At 45.0% G+C, this 21,207-nt stretch overlaps 2 protein-coding genes across 4 annotated transcripts in view; both read left to right on the top strand.

Annotated features, from left to right (window-relative positions):
• The window catches only part of fndc3a (fibronectin type III domain containing 3A), a 73,127-nt gene extending 61,032 nt beyond the window's left edge, over positions 1-12,095 (top strand). For all 3 annotated transcript variants that reach the window (XM_061781776.1, XM_061781778.1, XM_061781777.1), the window contains 8 exons: positions 1,767-1,942; positions 2,415-2,528; positions 4,784-4,933; positions 5,574-5,911; positions 6,054-6,266; positions 6,750-6,916; positions 8,777-8,901; positions 9,137-12,095. In XM_061781776.1, the coding sequence (XP_061637760.1) occupies positions 1,767-1,942; positions 2,415-2,528; positions 4,784-4,933; positions 5,574-5,911; positions 6,054-6,266; positions 6,750-6,916; positions 8,777-8,901; positions 9,137-9,466 (1,613 nt within the window). In that variant the 3' untranslated portion in view covers positions 9,467-12,095. The remainder of the gene's footprint in view (positions 1-1,766; positions 1,943-2,414; positions 2,529-4,783; positions 4,934-5,573; positions 5,912-6,053; positions 6,267-6,749; positions 6,917-8,776; positions 8,902-9,136) is intronic.
• Positions 12,096-16,165: 4,070 nt separating this feature from the next.
• On the top strand, positions 16,166-20,620 carry mlnr (motilin receptor). Its single transcript, XM_061783109.1, has 3 exons — positions 16,166-16,291; positions 17,066-17,854; positions 19,852-20,620. Exons 2-3 carry the CDS (start codon positions 17,074-17,076, stop codon positions 20,202-20,204), a joined length of 1,134 nt encoding a protein of 377 aa, XP_061639093.1. The 5' UTR covers positions 16,166-16,291; positions 17,066-17,073; the 3' UTR covers positions 20,205-20,620.
• Positions 20,621-21,207: the final 587 nt, after the last annotated feature.

Below are 21,207 nucleotides of genomic sequence, written 5' to 3'. Positions count from 1 at the left end.
GGGCAGGATCTCATCCCCGACCTAAAGAGGGCACGCCACCCTTTTCCGACTGAGGACGACGGTCTCAGATTTGGAGGTGCTGATTCTCATCCCAGCCGCTTCACACTCGGCTGTGAACTGCTCCAGTGAGAGTTGGAGATCACGGCTTGATGAAGCCAACGGAACCACATCATCTGCAAAAAGCAGAGATGCAATATTGAGGCCACCAAACCGGGCCCCCCTCTACGCCTTGGCTGCGCCTTGAAATTCTGTCCGTAAAAGTTATGAACAGACTTACTGCCGCCAATGTGGACCAAACTCTGTCGTAAAGGGACCGAACAGCCCGTATCAGGGGGTTCGGTACCCCATACTCCCGAAGCACCCCCCACAAGACCCCCCAAGGGACACGGTCGAAGGCCTTCTCCATGTCCACAAAACACATGGAGACTGGTTGGGCAAACTGCCATGCATCCTCGAGGACCCTGCCGAGGGTGTAGAGCTGGCGGTGCACTGCTTCCCCCTCCTGAGACGCCGGACGGTGGACCAGAATTTCCTCGAAGCCGTCCGGAAGTCTTTCTCCATGGCCTCTCATAGCAGAGTTTTTGCTTCAACGACCACCGAAGCTGCATTCCGCTTGGCCAGCTGCCTCAGGACCCCAACGTACAGGCGCAGAGCCGGGGGGCAATAAGCATACCCACACCTGCTCAGCGCCTCTCACCGTGGGCAACTCCAGAGTGGAAGAGAGTCCAACCCCTCTCGAGAGGACTGGTACCAGAGCCCGAGCTGTGTGTGGAGGCGAGTCCGACTATTATCTAGTCGGAACTTCTCGACCTCACACGCCAGCTCGGGCTCCTTCCCTGCCAGAGAGGTGAGGTTCCACGTCCCTCGAGCCAGTTTCTGCAGCCGGGGATCGGATCGTCAAGGTCCCTGCCTTCGGCCGCCTCCCAGCTCGCACTGCGCCCGACCCCTATGGCCCTTCCACAGGTGGTGAGCCCATGGGAAGTAACATTCAAACTGATGAACTTAATTTTTGGGAGCAAATATTCACTCATTTTGAATTTGATGCCCTGGGAAAATGTCTTTGTTCTTGTAAAAAAAAAAAAAAAATTCTTAGAGACTATTCTCATAACATTGCAACTTTCTTCCTCCAAAAATATATACATTTCTGCTTGTAACATTACAACTTTTCTCAAAAAAAGGCAACTTTTTCAATTTGTATGGCCTCTAGGTGTGCTTGCGGTCGTTTAATCGCCGTCAGGATTATGAGGGGTCCGCGAACTGCAAAAATTGCCTGCTTAATGTGTCTCTGGTCTTCGTTTGACATATTACAAACATTGGCTGGCTTTGCCAGTAAATAATTTGCACAACGGTGTGAATAATCATAAATGATGCAATCGTTTTTAAATGTATGTCAATCGTATGGTTGTGGTGATGCTCAAAATGAAGTGGTTTTCCCAGGGTCAGCGCTGGCTGCTGGGCCCTCTGAGTCGAACAAATGATCAAATAGAAGTAAAGCCTTTGTTTAGTTTTTTCCCTTGTTTCAAATGGAATGAACCTGCTTCGTCTGCTACTGCTTGTTGCAGACAAACTTCTGAAATAGATCTCTAATCACTGTCAAGCTTAAATTCATACGAAACTATAGTATGCCAAATCATGTGCTGGTGCGACCAGTGCAATGAGGCCCGTAATGGCCACAGTTGAACCCTGGAAATGCATTCCTATTTCCATTATTTCTGAGGTGGAAAAATTGCTTCACTCAAGTTAATCTCACCATGCACGTTTCCCAGGTGCGCCTCAGGTGGATGGCGGCAGCCCGGTGTCGTGCTACAGTGTGGAGCTGAGCGGGCCGCAGTCAGAGGAGAGCAGGGAGGTTTACCAGGGTCCCGAGCTGGACTGTTCCGTTGGGGGCTTGATGCCCGGCAGGACCTACAGCTTCCGGCTCAAGGCGGGAAACAAGGCGGGGGTGAGAATGAAAACTACACTGCAGTGTTCTCATAACAGTGTTGTTTTGGGCAGCCATTTTCATTTTGGACAAAAATGCTGATTAGTCTTTGTCACAATTCCATCATTTCAATATGGGATAGTTAAGTCCAGTTTTAGTCAGCAAAAATTCAAAAAGGTTTCGTCTAGTTTTACTCACATAGTTTTTTTTTATAAGTAATCAAAATAGTAATCATGGTTTATAATTTCCCAATTTGGGCAAAATACTACCATGTTGAGAAAATAGAATGATCTTAACTATCAAACAAGGAAAACACAAATGTTTTGATACCTTATTAAACCACATGACTGGCACCCACGCTATATTTTAAATGTTTAAAGTGTGTGGGAGGGGGTAATCCCCCAGCGATAAACGGAGGTTCGCTGTGCAGTCATTCATGCCACAGAATAATCCGATTTCAAATGTGATTTGAGTTATTTGATTGTTTTTTCAGTTTGGCCCTCTCTCCGAACGCTACGATGTCACCACCGGTCCCGGGGCCCCCGAGCAGTGCAAGGCTCCTTCCATCGTGTGCAAATCACCCAGCTGTGTTGTGGTCAACTGGGAGGTAAGGCGACACAAATATCACTACGTTTACCAACAAGTCATTGCCCTTGTTTCCATTTAGATTTCTATTAAATTGCCACGATTTTTCAGCACCACTTTCAAATGATTGCATGTCAATACTCCTGAGCTCATCACTGTGGCACTCATCAAATCAAAAAAGAACATTCATGTTGGTGTCTAGATTATTTTGTGATCCGATATACAAGCCCAATTCCAATGAAGTTGGGATGGTGTGTTGAACATAAATGAAAACAAATACAATGATTTGCAAATCACGTTCGACCTATATTTAATTGGATACACGACAAAGACAAGATATTTCATGTTCAAACTGATCAACTTGATTGTTTTTAGCAAATAATCAGGAACTTGGAATTTGATGGCTGCAACACCTTCCAAAAAAGCTGGGACAGACAGGCTCATGTTTACCACGGTGGTACATCACCTTTTCTTTCAACAACATTCAATAAAGGTTTGGGAACTGAGGACACTCTTTGTAGGTGGAATTCTTTCCCATTCTTGCTTGTACAGCTTCAGCCGTTCAACAGTCCGGGGTCTCATTTGTCGTATTTTACGCTTCATAATGCGCTACACATTTTCAATGGGAGACGGGTCTGGACTGCAGGCAGGCCAGTCTAGTTACCCGCACTCTTTTACTTCGAAGCCACTCTGTTGTCACACGTGCAGAATGTGGTTTGGCATTGTCTTGCTGAAATAAGCAGGGCGTCCGTGAAAAAGACGTTGCTTGGATGGCAGCGCATGTTTCTCCAAAACCTGTATGTTCCGTTCAGCATGAATGGTGCCTTCACAGATGTGTAAGTTACCCATGCCATTGGCACCAACACAGCCCCATACCATCACAGATGCTGGCTTTTGAACTTTGCGTCCATAACTGTCCAGATGGTTCGTTTCCTCTTTGGCTCGGAGGACACGACGTCCACAATTTCCAAAAACAATTTGAAATGTGGACTCGTCGGACCACAAAACACTTTCCCACTCTGCGTCAGTCCATCTTAGATGAGCTCGGGCCCGGAGAAGCCGGCGGCGTTTCTGGGTGTTGTTGTTTGCATAGTCGAGTTTCAAGTTGCACTTACGGACGTAGCGCCAAACTGTATTTACTGACATTGGTTTTCTGAAGTGTTCCTGAGCCCATGCGGTGATATCCTTTACACATTGATGTCGGTTTTTGATGCGGTCCCGCCTGAGGGATCGAAGGTCACGGGCATTCAATGTCTGTTTACGGCCTTGCCGCTTACATGCAGCGTTTTCTCCAGGTTCTCTGAACCTTTTGATGATGCAATCCCTCAATTCCTTGCAATTGTACGTTGAGGAAGATTGTCCTTAAACTGTTGGACTATTTTTTCACGCACTTATTCACAAAAAGGTGAACCTGGCCCCATCTTTGCTTGTGATTGTGATTGACTGAGCAATTCAGAGAAGCTCCTTTTTCTACCCAATCATTGTACCCACCTGTTCCCAATGAGCCTGTTCACCTGTGGGACGTTTGATGAGCATTCCTCAACTTTCTCCGTCTTTTGTGCCACCCGTCCCAGCTTTTTTGGAACGTGTTGGAGCCATAAAATTCTAAGTTCATGATTATTTGCAAAAAACAATCAAGTTGATCATTTTGAACAATAAATATCTTGTCTTTGTAGTGTATTCAATGAAATATAGGTTGAACATGATTTGCAAATCATTGTATTCTGTTTTTATTTAACACAACATCCCAACTTCATTGGAATTGGGGTTGTACAATATGTATATATTTTTCACTATTTTCAGATTTACAGTTTATTTTGTACTCGTAATGTTGTCTTTTTTCTACTTGTATATGCAGTTTGTATATTATTTTTGGTGACTATTTTGCGTCCATTTCTAATTAGTTACATGTTGTTACATATATTTTTGTACTCTTTTCTTATTTATGCATTTATTTTGTATTTTCGAATTATATATTTTTACATTTGTTTATTTACTTAGTTTCTTTGCAATTATATTTATTGTTGTCGTATTTCTGTTTTCTATTTCATATGTATTTAAATGTTGTTTTTATGCATTTGTATTTATATAAACAGTACATCATTATATATTGTTGGGTTTATTTGTCAAATTTGATGACTGTACATGTCGTGCTTGTATTTGAAAACAATTTTGGTTCACATATAGCGTTAGCGTGTAGCCCTAACAATATCATTATTCTGTGATAACATAATGAGTAACTGTCGGACGACCAATTAATTATCTCCCCCCTTCCAGGCCCCGCCTTGCAACGGGGCTCCGGTGACCGAGTTTCGTCTGGAATGGGGGGCCGCCGAGGGCAGCGTGCAGGTTTGCTACAACGGAGCGGCCCTCGGCCACGAGATGAAGGGCCTGCTGCCCGCTAACAACTACTTCTGCAGGGTACAGGTACGAAGCGCGCACAAATTGATGGGCGTTTCCAACAACTGTGCTGTATGAGATCATTCGGTATGCCACGCAAAATAAAACCGTTTCACTGACTCGGTCCAAAAACGGATGTATTTCCCGCCATTAATGTGTCTTAGTTCCTTCCATCGAGGCCAGTGACGTCTCGTGACAAACGACAACTAAATGCTTCGCTACTAGAAAGCAGAAGGTCAAACTTTACTTGGGCCTGTTGGCCTGTGGAATGAGGAAACGGACGAATAGCTTTGCGTTCAATTCAAAGATTTGATGAAGTAGATTTGTCAGTGAACTGAAACGAGCATAAATGGTTTAATATAGAGACGGTTTGACCATGAAATCCCACGTACTTGCGGCTGGCAAAAGACAGAACGGTCTCTTGATGACACCACAAACGAACGCTTACATGTCGTTTGAGCAAATGAGAAAAAAGGCCAAATGATCATTGGATCATTTCAGCCTCCTCCTCGAAAACAATTGTAATTGACATTTCTATATGCCTTACTTTTTGCGAGTGGTCCTTTTTGCGTGATGTCCTCAAAACCGCAACGAAATGAAGCTTCGTGCGGCGTCTCTTAAATTTGACCGTCATCTTGTGGACAAGTATGGTCTTGCATCTTCCCAGGCTTTGAATGTGGCAGGTGTGGGCCCCTTCAGCGAGGCAGTCCTATGCCAGACCCCCTGCTCCGTCCCCGCCGCCGTCTGCAACATCCGTGTCATGAAGGAGTCCGAGCTCCTCGGTTTTGGCGATCCCGAGGAGAAGGATGAGGAAGAGGAGGAAGGGGTTTGGCAGCTGTCTGTCTATTCGCCATCCACCTGCGTGGGCATCTGCTGGGACCCCCCCTGCGACCACGGCTCCGAGATCACGTCCTACCTGATCGACCTGGGCGAGCGCCAGCCCGTTCTGGTCGGCCCGGTCGCAAAACATGTCATCCGGCACCTGCAACCCGACACCAGCTACAGGTGGGGCTCTCCGGCTCCAAATGTTTTTGGGGGGAGGCTTGAACAGATTAAGGGCATACAGAAGAATCTCAATGGCGGAAATGTATTCATCATACCAGGAAATTGGGTTTTTGAAAGATAACGACTGCATTTGATCTCTCAGGATCCGAATCCAGGCCCTGAATAGCTTGGGCACGGGACCGTTTAGCCACACCTTTAAGCTGAAGACCAAGCCCCTGCCCCCGCAGCCGCCCCGCCTGGAGTGCACCGCCTTCAGCCACCACACCCTCAGGCTCAAGTGGGGCGACGGTCCAGCGAAAGCCGCCGCCTCGGACCCCCTCCAGTATCATCTGCAGGTGGAGGACAAGAGTGGCAGGTCTGTACCTTGACAATTATGACAGTTTTACACAAGTTTAAAAAACCATTGCCAGCTTTCTCACAGGAGACGTAATATATGATTCCCTTTGTTCAGAACTTCAAACAGTCCCCAGGTCTCTTCAAGGACAGCATTACGTTTGTACAGCTTTCTTCAAGGAAATGTACACACAAATTGTCGAAATGATTCGGTGGAACATTTTGACATAAATGATAGCAGTTCCTAGGTGTCTTGTGAAAGTAAGACATACTGTGACATTTGTACACAGATGAAAAAGTAATTCCCAGGTGTTTTAAGAAACCTCGAGAAAACGCAAAACGCATTTGTGGTGCATCGACTCTTTCCCGCTGTTGCGGTGGTTTGCGTTTCCTGTCCTATCGTTATTTTCATGCTTTTTCCATTGCCGCTCAGAGTGTTTTGTTTAGAAGTCTCGAAAAGTGAGCGTCGTCAGCTTCGTGCTCTTCATGCGCATTGTCCTTCCAGATTTACCTCCTTGTATGAAGGAACATGCCACACCCACAAAGTGCAGAGGCTTAATGAGTCTACCTCCTACGCATTCCGCATGCAGGCCTTGAACGAGGCGGGCTCGGGGCCCTTCTCCGCCGTTTACACCTTCACCACCCTGCGCTCTCCCCCGGCCCCCCTCAAAGGTAAGCTTCCTCGTTCTGTCGACTTCCATGTGGGGAGTTTTTTCTCCCTAGTAGTCCTTTTCTGGAAGCATCCCGCATTGTCACATTAGACTTCACTTTTTTTTCATTTTGAACTCATCTCAAATAAAACCACTCACATTTTGGGGACCCTGACAAGTCATATTTTAACATTCCTAACAATTAGAAGTGAAGACGGTGGTTCTCAAACTTATTACACAAAATACCACCTCCAGAAATACTTGGCTTTCCAAGTACCACATCACGGCCAACTCTATAATGCAATAGCGTAGGCCTAGTCATTAAAAAAAAAAAAAAAAAAAAACGATGCAATAAACGGTTTTATTTCTGAAAGTATATTTAACATTATTGTTAACCACTGTAACATTATGCACAGTTTGAACATTAAAACCGAGCTTTAAAACAGGAATGAAAAAACACTACCACTACTTCTGCAACTGTATTTAAATAGTAATTCATTTAAAATGTACACATAAAATTTCAATAAAAATTGTTCAATAAAACATTTTTAAACTAACAGTTCAAAACGATTTCATGCAAATGTATTTATTGTAGTTTAGTTAATTGCAACTGAACTGAACTGATTAGAAAATTATATATTACTATATGATGCACAGTTTGAACACACTGCGCTTAAATATATTATGTTTTAAAAACCAAGACTAGCACTGTACTAAAATATGATTCAATTAAAATGTATTGGTGCGGCACGGTGGACGACCGGTTAGAGCGTCAGCCTCACCGTTCTGAGGACCCGGGTTCAATCCCCGGCCCCGCCTGTGTGGAGTTTGCATGTTCTCCCCGTGCCCGCGTGGCTTTTCTCCGGGCACTCCGCTTTCCTCCCACATCCCAAAAACATGCATTGATTGGAGACTCTAAATTGCCCGTAGGTGTGACTGTGAGCGCGAATGGTTTGTTTGTTTGTATGTGCCCTCCGATTGGCTGGCGACCAGTTCAGGGCGTACCCCGCCTCCTGCCCGATGACAGCTGGGATAGGCTCCAGCACGCCCGCGACCCGCGTGAGGAGAAGCGGCTCAGAAAATGGATGGATGGATGGATAAAATGTATTGCACAAAAGTTAACTCATTCACTGCCAGCCTTCCCAGTTAACATGGATATTTGACTTCTAAAGCCGCCAATGGCAGTGAATGTGTTAAATAAAAATGACACCTCCAATGAAAATTTGAGAACAAACCCAGTATGATTAAACGCAAATGTATTGTACTTTAAGGTTGAATACAACTGTACTGGATTTTACAAAAAATGTTAAGCCATCAGAATCCTCTTCATTGGAATATAACAAACCGCCACCATGAAAAAATTACAAATATTCAACATTTAGGATGTAAGAACACAAGTACGGAGAGTCATTGAGCAATGAAATAGTAGAAGTAATGTGGTAATGCTGATACAATGACAACTGTGCAAATGATGCAGAGGCATCAAGCAATTGAAAGTGACTAGTAGTGCGATCGTTCTAATACAATGACCATTGTGCTAATGGTGCAGAGAGTCCTCAAGCACTTAAGTGGCCAGTGGTAATCATCAACAACAGGTATTCAAATAAAGCAGAGTGAGAAAGCTACAACAATGAGTACGGAATAATATCATAACAGAGAGAATCATAATGGGATTCGAAGTCAACTGTTTGAGAAGGTAATGGATTGTCTGCTATAACATGATGCACAGTTTGAACATTGAATGAAGTTAGGGTTTCACGGACCACTAAATTTCGTCCTTCCGTTGTTGTGCTAGTAGTACCCGTTTATGTATATTAATGCCTGAACGTCTGTTGCGTGTTTACACGTGCACGCTGAGTTGATGTTGCGTGGTCGGTGTCAGCCCCAAAGGTGGAGCGAGCGGACGACACTTCCTGCGAGGTGAGCTGGGAGGCGCTGTCGCCCATGAAGGGCGACCCGATTGTCTACACTCTGCAGTTCATGATGGGAAACTCCGATTTCAAGCAGGTACGTGCGTAAAAAGAGCCGCACATTCATGTCACACGGCTCAATTGTCCGTTAAGCAAAGGCTGTGTTCTCCATTGATGCTCCAGAAGTTGTTTGGAATTGGCTATAGATCCCACAATATGCGCACTAGCGCGTTACACAAATGTCATTAAACGCACCTTTTTGGCATTTCGACAAAATCAATGGTAGGGATGTCATGTCGTCTGTAATAGGCCCTCTGTTATTTTCTCACCAGGTGTACAAAGGTCCCGGGACTTGCTTCACGGTGCAGCACCTCCACCCCAACAGCGACTACCGCTTCCGGGCGTGCGCCATCCGGCAGTGCCAGGACGCGCCCGAGCTGAGCGGCCCTTACAGCCCCACCGTGACGCTCGCCGTCCAGCGGGGGGGGGGCGACGCCGTGGCCTCGGCGTCCTCTTCCTCTTTGAGGGCGGCCTCCTCCTCCACGTCGGGCCGGGCTGGCCGCGGCCTGACGGACGAGCAGTGCGCCTTCCTGCTCCTCATGGTGTTTGCCATCATCGCCATCCTCATCGCGTTCGTCATCCAGTACTTTGTCATCAAATGAGCGCCGCCGCCGCCAGGGTACCACGGTTATTAAAGCTTTATTTTTTTTCTTCCTTTCACCCTTTCGCCATCTCCTGCTTCCCACCTGAGACGACCAGTGGGGGCTTCTAGTCATACATGACTCCCAAAAAATGAGGGATGATCCTAAAATGCCCTTTACCGGTGAACTTAGTTTGACCTGTAAACTTTTCAGTACTTTTTTGCACAACGTTTTGCTGCTCTCTAACAAGGATGTGAGCTGCAATTGATTGAGTCAATTTCCAAAGAAGTCTGCTTCTATGCCTTTCTGCGACTGAATCCTGTCTCTCTGTAGCAGACGCTTTAAGATCATTGGCCCCTTCCCGATGTTCTAAGAGGGAGGTGGCCACTGACATTCTGCCAGAGGTGTCAAACTCGTCAGTCGTAAGAAAGGCCTAATCACCTTATATTATTCCGACAACAAATTGAAGTACTATAAATTCACAAACGATGGAAAATAGTTGTTTGATTGCCCTTTCGGTACAAAGTTGTAGTTATAGGGCTACAAAGAAAATATGCGGCAGAGAGACTGGAATAGTCACAGAAAGGCATAAAAGTGGACGTCCGTCCTTGGAAGTTTCAACTTGTGAATTTTGCCGTTCAGCTTCTTGTTCCGGAGAGGACCGACGCCATGCATCTAGCATGTACACGATTATGAACCCGTGTTACATAACCGACTGTACTGTACTGTACTGTCATGAAGTTAATCGACGCGAGCCATCTTCTCATGAGGCTAATCAATAGTATTAGCTAGCATACTAGCCTAAATGACATCGGGAGAGAAGCAATAGCATACTTGTTGTGAATCCATGTTAGAAAGCAAAAACCACCAATACGTTGAACAGCTGCGCATTCCAAATTTACCAAAGGTCAATTATAGTGTTCACCTGTAAACACTATAAAGTGTAGTGGATCTCCGAATTTTTACACAAACTACCACAGGAAAAAAAAAAAAAAAGGCTCCTGAAGCAGCACCATCATGACCAACATTATAAAATTGTACCAAAACAAAACAAATGTCTAAAAACGTTTTTAAAGATGACATGTGAACTCTGAACTGAGAATCACTGTTTAGATTCATCCTAAAAAGCCCCAAATCCCCAACTTTTTGTGAGTACTGTCCATGTATGTGTATGATCCTTATTTCTATTTGCAGTCGCAGCTATTTTCCCATGGAGATATGTAATATGTGCGGGACCCGGTGGGGCCAGTGAATTTGCACAGTTGAGGGCTTGAGGACCACATGAAGGGACTTTTAGTCAAATCCCCAAAATAAAAACCAGGCTGGATTTTTACGGCGTGAAAATCCACATTCTAGAAGGTTCGCACTTTTTTGTTTGTTTTTTCTGTTTGTGTTTGTTTGATCGATCGAGTGGGGAATGTTCAAGGATGCAAAAATGTGAGTGGAGAAATCCTATTTTTGTACAGCGGCAGCGGTGGGAGACGACAAAAAAATGGCTTGGTCTAATAGAAAGCAAACTAACAAGTGAAGCAATTTTTTTACTCTCTTGATGATGTTGATGGTGGCGATGAGGATGAGCTGCAGCTTGTTTTCACATTCACGCAGCAGCTGCTTGACTCCGAAATTCTTGTCCACACAAAATTACGCTTCCCTTTTGTTGTTTCTTGATTTTGTTTTGTTGCACATTAGTGAAAGAGAGAAGAAGAAGAAAAAAAAAAACCTTGGCTAACTGCGGGTCCGCATTTTACGCAACAAACTTTTAAAAAATATATAATAATAAAAAAAAGTTGTCGTCGCTGAAACAACTGAGCAAAAGTAAGAAAAAAAAACGATAAGTTGTTGTTTCAGAGGCCTTAATTGGGAAAATCTTAATTTCATGTCGGGACTGTGTTCTTTTTCTTTTCTTTTTTTTTTTTTTAGTTGGAAAACACTACAGTGTTTTTATTTCCTTTTCATTCTTTTTTGCTACCTTTTATTTGACATCAGTAACGAGGAGCTACGTCGTCGTCGTTTGTGCATGTTTAGTTCCAATTTTATTTAATTTTTTTTTATTTTGGGCTTGTGCAGAGTTGTGTGAAGTATATATATATCTATTTTTTATATCCCATGTAATAATATAAGTTGAGGTAAATAACGACATGCTAAGAGCACCCCATCCGTCACATTATTACTTCTGTGTACTACGAAATCGTTTGACTATTCTTGTCTTTAGTCAGAAAATTGCAACTGTGTTACTAAATAAAAAATAATGAAAAATCCATAGGTACCTTGCATAAATTCTGTCAATTTGGTCCTCTCTCTCACTCTCTCTTTTGATAGCAAAGTGTGCCATTTAAATGTCAGCTGTTCGGTTTAGGGAGATTTAAAAAGAAAAAGCGACCAAAAAAAGTCAAAATATGCACAAAAATGGAGACAGAACCATTTTTATGTCATTTTAATCTTTGCATTTATACCTCATACACCATACATTCCAAAAATGACTAATTTGTTATACGATACCTACTTAGCGAGACATATCACTTTCCAAATGTTGATTATGTGGGCGGGGAAATGTAATGTAATCATAGAAATGTATTTAAGGTTTATATGTATAGCCATGATATCTACAACAGAAAATCCCATGCACAATAAAAAGATTTATTATTCTTAATTGTCTTTGTCTTTTTTTTCCGATGCTAACTAAATAAGTACTGCCAATGAAAAGCAGGTACAGTAAAACAATGTAATTTACCAGTTTCACCAGTGGGTTGAGCCATAACTTTTTTTGTGTTCATGAAAATGTGAATTTGTACATTTAATCTTAGAAATGTATTGCCGTTTTCCCCATAAAAAGTAGTACTAGTACTTTTCTTTCTTTTACTACTTCAAAATACTTTTTGTTCTTTAAATTAGTTTTTTTTCCAAAAAAGGTTTTTTGCAAAAAAATATATTCTTCCCTCAAAAATAAACTCATTTCTTTTTACTTTTCTCTTGAATGTATGAACTTTTCTCCAAGGTACACAATAAATAAATAAAAAAATATATATATATATACGGTTTCTCTCAAGAATACGACTTTCCCAAAAATATCCTAGTCTTTCTCTTGAAACTATAGATATAGATATATACAGATATATCTATATATATATAGATATATAGATATATATATATATAGAGAGAGAGAGAGAGGTTTTTTTTATTTATTAATTAATTTTTTCTCTCTCCCATTTTGGGAGTTTAGTCCGAACAAACTGGACTTGAGGAAGCGGAGGTGGAAGGTGTGACGGCGCGATAAGGCTGAGGAGAAAAGACAGCTCGTGTCAAACGAGCTGATTTCACGTGACGGATGCTTTTGATTAATGAGCGAACGGTCGTTTTGCACGCTGCTGTCACTGAGGCCAAGAAGAGGTGGCTTAGCCCCGATGCTGGTGTTCCCTCCGAATGATAGCCGTCTTAAGGTCCCTGTACTGGCACACTCTTTGTCCACAATAGTAGAATAAATGATCTACTGAGAACTAGAGTGGGCTAACTCCATTATTATTATTATTATTATTATCATTTACAGGAAAGTGATTTCAAATTTTATGGCTTAAATAAAACAGCAATGGTTAATTCATCTGGAGATGTGGTTTCACAGAAATTGTGCTTTTTCTCAGATTTTACCCAGGATAGTGATTTTGGACTTGGATCATATTGGATGTCAAGATAAGATTCTGTCATCTTCAGTTTCATAGGTTGGATCCCAGTCAGTATCATCTAGGTTGCCTGAAAAAGGAAACATCCGATTAGGGAAGAAAAAACAAAAAAAAGACTAGTGGTCTGAGTCAAAACATCTATCAGTACTTCAATAAAGATAATGAAATTCACTTGTACTAGCATGTAGACGCATGGACACCCATAGAAGAAGAAGAAGAATCATCTTTTATTGTCATGAGCATGCATGCATGCACACCAAATTTGTTCTCTGCATTTAACCCATCACAGTGAGCACATACATGTTACATGTTAGTGGAACACACTGGAGCAGGGGGCAGCATTTCGGGGTATCAGTGTCTTGCTCAAGGACACCACAGCCGTGAGTCCGGGGGATGTTGGCGGATGGTCCAGTCGGGGTTTTGAACCTAGGTCCCCCACGGTGGCAGGTGATGATCTTAACCATTGGGCCACGGCTGTACACGGCATAGTGTACAGTAATAGTGGTCTAAGTCCAAACATTTGTCAAAGCTCAGTTTTTCACAGAAGATGATAGACAACATTCCCATATACTAACGTGGATGTACTTGCACCCTGAGTGCAATAGTGGTCTAAGTCCAAACATGTCAAATCTATCCATTTTTCATGAAAGATTTCCACTCTTGAACCTCAGTCCTGGGATGTTTCTGCACGAGGTGAAGCCTAGTTTCACGGCCATGGCTGTCTTGGAAATGGCAGTTGGCCCAGTGCGCCAGTGGTTCAGAAAAGGTGCAGACCGCAACGAAGGACTGCCCCCTGTATGTCAAAATTGAAACTCAACCTTGATCGAGACCAGCATTCATCTGGAAGTTAAGCCTTTTGTGCCTACCTCCGGACCGTTGCATCAAGTTGGACAATAAATTCAATTTGTGATTAAGGGCGATTCATGGACAACTTGCTGACCTGGGGAAACGGGTAATCATCTCTGGTCCCCTCCCTTCCCTGTGTTTTGCTGACGAAAAAAATCAAGTCGCCTACGCCAGTTGCATATCTGGTTAAAAGGTTACTGCACGAACAGAAAGATTCTATTGGTTGACAGTTTGGCCGCATTTTTAGATACGCCTCAACAGTTTGAAACACGATGGCCTCCATCCCTCTGCCAAAGGCTCTCTCATCTGCTATCAACCACCATTCCTCTGCCTCTTCCTGCTAGAATAGCTACAAGAGCAAATGTTAAACTTGTCAAGCATTCTGTGGCGTCACCTGCTAGGCTTTGTAATTGAATTAGTGTTCGCCGCAGTCATCACAATTCAGTTCAGCAACCCAATTCTGTTGTCATTGCTCTTTTAAATACCCAATCAATCTCGAAACAAGACTTTCATTCTCAACTCGATTTCGGTCCCTCGCTGAGACTCCTAGAATCCCAGAATGCCCTAGAATAACAGGCCCCGGCGGCGGCAAGTGTTTTTAAGAAAAACTTCACTTGTAATCCCTTTAGTCTTGGCTCCTTGAACAGTTAGGAAATCCTCAGATTTCAAACGCTGTGTGACAACCCAGTTTGCTTTGTTACCATCTATCGACCACTTAATTAAGTTACCGGTTTCCTGGATGAATTCTCCGAACTGCTGTCGTCTCTTGTGGTCAATTTTGACAGGGCCATTATTATTGGTGACTTTAATATCTACATTGACAATCTATCAAACTCATTTGCCCTGGAATGTTTAAATATCTGCAATTCTTTTAACCTAGTACACCACGTTTCTGGTCCTACTCATGAACGTGGACACACTCGATTTAGTTTTGACCTTGAACGTACCTCCTAACTCTTTAAACATGCTTGCTTTTGCCTCTGACCATAAATGCATTAATTTTGATGTTCACCTGTATACTCTCCAAAGAATCCAGAATCATGAAAATATCAGAAATATTAGAATAAAAACAAAAAAAACCCGATACCTGCATATCTCCGAAAAAAGGTGCGCAAATAACATACTTTTCTGAATGAATCAATAGTAATCGAAATAATCCAAGGTTCCTCTTTCAAAGATCAATCAGATGATAAATCCCCCTCCTCCAGCCATTCCTGATTCATCTTCTTCTTACCCTTCAGTGCCCTCTTAAGACAGTAGCCCGAATGCGCCCTTCCTCCAGTTCATGTGACCCGCTCCCAACTACATTTTAAAAATCTAAAAGACCTAGCTCCATATTCTGTTTCTATCCCAAATCCTTGAAAGAAACTCAAAAGGTCACTGACCAACTGCTGACCCCGGTTGAGGATCAGAATACAGTATCTGACAAATTTCAGTCTGGTTTTCTTCACAAACATGGTACTAAGAAAGCCCTTGTCTGCATAACGAATGACATCCTCATGCACGCTGAGAGAGGTGAGCACTCCGTTCCGTGCCATTCCATCCTACTTCATCGATGGCACAACTGGGTGGGTATTTCAGGTACATCGTTAAACTACATTCACTCTTATTTAACAGATACATTTTTTTTAGTGTCCATGTAAACAATCACGACTCATCCCGAGCTCCCCTCCACTGCGGTGTCCCCCAGGGCTCTGTCCTCGGTCTAATAATGTTTTTAGGATTCATGCTCCCTCTCGGTCAGTTGTTCAACTGCTTTCAGGAAATATCGTACGAATGTTATGGTTATGATACCCATATCTATCGCTCTTCTAACCCTATAACTTCAACCGACTCACTGCCCTCCTTGAGTGTCTAGCTGCAACCAAAGAATGGATGACTCAAAACGTTCTCCAAATCTTTGTCACCACCGCTACTCGCTCTATCGGCCCTCCTCACCAGAAGAAACCTTACTTAATTAATGCTCAAACCACTTAATAAGGCGCGCACTTGTTTTCATTCACGATTCAGCGCACAAGTAGGATACAGAAGAAATGGTCCAACGGCTCTTTATTCTCTATCCTACTTGTGGGCTGAATTTATTTGAGTAGTCATGACAGACAGCGCACTAATAAGCTGATTTAGCATGTTCCCCTCACATACGTTTCTTCTTAACTTCCTCCCGTTGTCATCATTTCATTAGGAGACAAGCTTCCCTTCAGAAGAAGAGGAGGAGGAGGAGGAGGAGGAGGAGGAGGAGGAGATGCTCTTCGCTTGTGTCACCAGATCCTGCAAATCGTCGTTCGTCGCCGTACCCCAAGTTGAGGTGCCCTCTTCCATTTTGCAGGTAAAGTCCTTTTTTTGTCCTTGGACTACACACGGATGACGTATTATTTGGATGACTTGATTTGCAAAGACAGAAGTGCTGATATTGATGTAAAAGGGTACCTAATGAAGTGTCCTGTTTTGCCAGTGTTATAATGCACACTGTAGTTAATGTGGCCAGTGGGTACTTTTACTTGTATTTTTTTATTGTTATTATAGTTTTTACTATTATCATTCATTATTATTGGATCATTATTATTCTCATGTTCGTTTTATTTCTTTGTTTGTTTATTATGTATGTATTTATTCGGTCTCTGGATTTTCATTATTCGTTGGGTTTGTATCTTATTTTATGGTTCTTGTGTCGTTGATATTTAATTGTTCACTTGAAATGGTGTCGGCCGTGTGCGGACTCCCGTGCGGACACGAGTTTGAATGGTATACACAGCCACCTCCCCAGTTACGAGGGTGCGCAGCACACTGGTGCACCCGCATTATCGCGTTTCTTTGAACTTGCCCTCTCGACACAATTTCATCGAGTTTAAAGTAGTAGTTTCTAGTTTCACATTAATGGTGGAAGAAGTTTTGTAATTATTTGTCTTGGTCACATTTTGGGAAATCATAAAAGGCTGGCATTTGAACAAGGGTGTGTAGACTTTTTCAATTCAAAATCAGAAAAATGTATAATTTTACAATGTTCTCTTGATTATTTGATACATATTTATGTATGTCATCACATTACGCCCGCCTTACGGTGTTTTTCTTTCCCCCCCCCCCCCCCCCCCCCACACTTCAGAAGCGACGATGCCCTGGACCAGACCCCAGGTGGAACTCCAGTCGTCCGAGGCTGCAGACACAGCGGGCGTCGGCATCGTGGACCACCACTACGAGGGTTCCCTGTTCCCCACATCCACTCTCATCCCCGTGACGGTCATCTGCGTGGCCATCTTGGTGGTGGGTGTGGCAGGCAACACCATGACCATCCTCATCATCCAGCACTTCAAGGACATGAAGACCACCACCAACCTGTACCTGTCCAGCATGGCCGTTTCCGACCTGCTCATCTTCCTGTGCCTGCCCTTCGACCTCTACCGCCTGTGGAAATACGTGCCGTGGCTGTTCGGCGAGGCCGTGTGCCTGCTCTACCACTACGTGTTCGAGGGGTGCACGTCGGCCACCATTTTGCACATCGCCGCCTTGAGCGTGGAGCGCTACCTGGCCATCAGTTTCCCGCTGCGTACCAAGGTTCTGGTGACCAAACGGCGTGTCCAGTACATCATCGCCGCCCTGTGGGGTTTCGCTCTGGCCTCGTCCACGCCCACCCTCTTCCTGGTAGGCGTGGAGTACGACAACCACACGGCGGCGCGGGGCGGCGGCCAGTGCAAGCACACGGACGGCGCCATCCACTCGGGGCGGCTGCACATCATGCTGTGGGTGTCCACCGCGTACTTCGTGTGCCCCATGCTCTGCCTCGTCTTCCTCTACGGTTCCATCGGGCTCAAGCTGTGGAAGAGCCAGAGCGACGTGAGGGGACCTAGCGCGCTCGCCAGGGAACGCTCGCACAGGCAGACTGTCAAGATCCTTGGTGAGTGCACGCGCTCGCTCTCTGTGTTGGCATGGCGCAAAGGAGGGTGTCGAGCCACGGTTAGGGTTTTAAATCAGGGTTGTGTTTCGCATTAGGATTTCAAGCCCGGGTAGAGGTTTTTAAATGAGCCTTCCAAGGTTGCGAGCCAGGGTTGGAGTTTCAAATCAAGGTTTCAAAGAAGTGTCTCCACTCCAGCCCGGCTTGGCTTTCAAATTTGGGGTTTCAAGGAAGGTTTCCAAAGGCTATTCTCGTTGATTGCTTGGTTGGTTGGCTTTATGCTTTGGCCTTGGGGGAGGTCTCCACACGTGATTTGTCAACCTTTGTCTTTGCGTCTCCCTGCTTTCACTTTTGTCACGCACACAGCTGAGTTCTGTGCATTCACGGGCGCGGGCGAATTGTTCTCAGCAAAATCAGCGTGACCGCGGCGTCTTTCGTCTTTTCCAGTATTGTTTTGTTATTCTCACGTTGTCATTGCCTTGCACGAGGATATCGATGGCGTCCAATCGTCCGTTAGGCTTTCAATTGGATCGTCTCGCCCGGCTTCCTCCGCTAATGACCATTCATCAACTCTAACGACGCTTTTCACTCTCTTCTAATCTGCCGGCGCTTGTGCTCATGTGACGCCGCATCGGCAGTCAATCTCTTTCAAGGCATATTTATAGCTCGTCTAAACCGACCTCGAGGGTGCGTGGGAGTTCGCCCAACCGGTCTGCATGTCTTTTGTGGACTTGGAGAAGCCGTTCGACCGTGTCCCTCGGGTGGTCCTGTGCCGGGTGCTTCGGGAGTATGGGGTACCGAACCCCCCGATACGGGCTGTTCGGTCCGCATATCCGGCAGTAAGTCGGACTCGTTTCCGGTGAGGGTTGGACTCCGCCAAGGCTGCCCTTTGTCACCGATTCTGTTTTATGGACAGAATTTCTAGGCGCAGCCGAGGCGTAGAGGGGGTCCGGTTTGGGGGCCTCAGTATTGCATCTCTGCTTTTTGCAGATGATGTGGTTCCGTTGGCTCCATCAAGCCGTGATCTCCAACTCTCACCGGAGCGGTTGGCGAGCCGAGTGCGAAGCGGCTGGAATGAGAATCGGCACCTCCGAATCTGAGACCGTGGTCCTCGGTCGGAAAAGGGTGCCGTGCCCTCTCCGGGTCGGGGATGAGATCCTGCCCCAAGTGGAGGACTTCAAGTATCTCGGGGTCTTGTTCACGAGTCAGGGAAGAACGGAACGGGAGATCGACAGGCGGATCGGTGCGGCGTCTGCGGTGATGCGGACTTTGTATCGATCCGTTGTGGTAAAGAAGGAGCTAAGGCGAAGTTCTCGATTTACCGGTCGATCTACATTCCTACCCTCACCTATGGTCACGAGCTGTGGGACGTGACCGAAAGAACGAGATCCCGGATACGAGCGGCCGAAATGAGTTTTCTCCGCAAGGGTGAGAAGCTCGGTCATCCGGGAGGATCTCAGAGGAGTGCCGCTGCTCCTCCACATCGAGAGGAGCCAGATGAGGTGGTGGCCGGGGCATCTGATTCGGATGCCTCCCGGACGCCTCCCCGGTGAGAAGTTCCCGGCACGTCCCACCGGGAGGAGACCCCGGCGACGACCCAGGACACGCTGGAGAGACTACGTCCTTTGGCTGGCCTGGGAACGCCTCGGGATCCCCCCGGAAGAGCTGGATGAAGTGGCTGGGGAGTGGGAAATCTTGGCATCCCTGCTAAAGCTACTGCCCCCGCGACCTGACCTCAGATAAGCGGTAGAAAATGGATGGATGGACGGATGGAAGTTAGATTAGCATGACTAGTGAGGAACTGGCTAATCAACTGACTTTTCCGTTCTTCAGATGAATAGCACAGACTGAGGTGGATAGCGCGCTATTGAGCTGACACAAGCTAGCAGGCTCGCTATTACGTTTTGCTAAATGACTCAAAAACCAACCCAACCAAACATTTTTATAACCAACCACCTGTGAGAAAGTATCTTCCAGTAACCTGATGGTTGATCCCCCAGTGGTGGTGGTGTTGGCCTTCATCATCTGCTGGCTTCCCTACCACATCGGCCGCAACCTCTTCGCCCAGGTGGACGACTACGACACGGCCATGCTGAGCCAGAACTTCAACATGGCCTCCATGGTGCTGTGCTACCTGAGCGCTTCCATCAACCCGGTCGTCTACAACCTGATGTCGCGCAAGTACCGCTCCGCCGCCAAGCGCCTCTTCCTGCTGCACCAGCGGCCCGGACCCCGAGAATACAACCGCCGCCTCCACCGCGGTCGCCAGAGCCAGCTGAGCACCGTGGACCCCATCGAGAACCTGACGGGGTCCACCGCTGAACGTCTTCACCTCGCCGCCATCGTGCGTTGAAAGAAATGTCAAAGATGAATCATTTGAAAAACAACTGCTGAAAAAAAATGCCATTAATCTGTTCCAGCGCTGTTTTTTTTCATGAGAGAAACAGCACTGTACTAAAATACTGTACTCTGTACAAAACGTAATGCCATAATTAAATATAATTGAAAAAGAAAGAATGTTTTTGTCACACTTTGCATCAATTGAATGGCATTTGTCCTGCCGGGGGCAATTCCGTACACGGACGTCTGTACAGTACAGACGGCTCAGCTCCTCGCAGAGGATAAAGAACATATGACTGTGAGTACTGTTATATTGAATGTCTACATGTGTTGCTGCGCGGTGTGTGTTCAAGTATCACTTACTTAAAGGGTTCCATTTATGGTTCCCAGTGTGTTTTAGCATTAGCATGGATCTTGCCAAATGAAGGCTCAGCTTGTTTTAGATACACAAAACATGCTTTAGAAACATGCTTGTTTTAGATACACAAGGTGAAATTCTCCTCGTTTGATGTATAGTTTGACTATGTGTACTTTTGCGCTCTTTCTGTGACGCCCTAAGATGGCGCCAAAGCGCTGGCTAATACAAAAGTATTCATTGGGGCCAAGGAAGCATGTCGAAGTGACACCTCTCAACTGGTTGACATCTTTGTATGTTTAGCCCGGGTTGTTAGCAGACGTACAGTAACGCCTGCACTTCTGGTGCATAGTTTGGAAATCAAATCTTCTGTGAGCCATTTCTTTTCACCGGTAATGTTTGAAAATGAGTTGGAAATTATGATGAAAGTGTTTTGGGAGCATACTTTGCGTTGTAAGCTAGTCATATCGGTGTTGGAAATAAGTCCACAACTTTAGGCACACCTGCACACTCAAAAGGAGAGGATTTGGGTTCATTTCCTTTTGCATGTTAGCACGTGACAAACGTAAGACAACAAGACTGTCCCATTTTTTTTATTCAAGGGGTTTTGTCGTGACTCAAACACCAAAAAACAGGAATATATTCTTATGTTGGTGATGTG

This window comes from Phyllopteryx taeniolatus, chromosome 8 (assembly GCF_024500385.1).
Source record: "Phyllopteryx taeniolatus isolate TA_2022b chromosome 8, UOR_Ptae_1.2, whole genome shotgun sequence".
NCBI classification, from domain to species: domain Eukaryota; kingdom Metazoa; phylum Chordata; class Actinopteri; order Syngnathiformes; family Syngnathidae; genus Phyllopteryx; species Phyllopteryx taeniolatus.
This window is presented reverse-complemented; position numbering and strand designations above follow the sequence as displayed.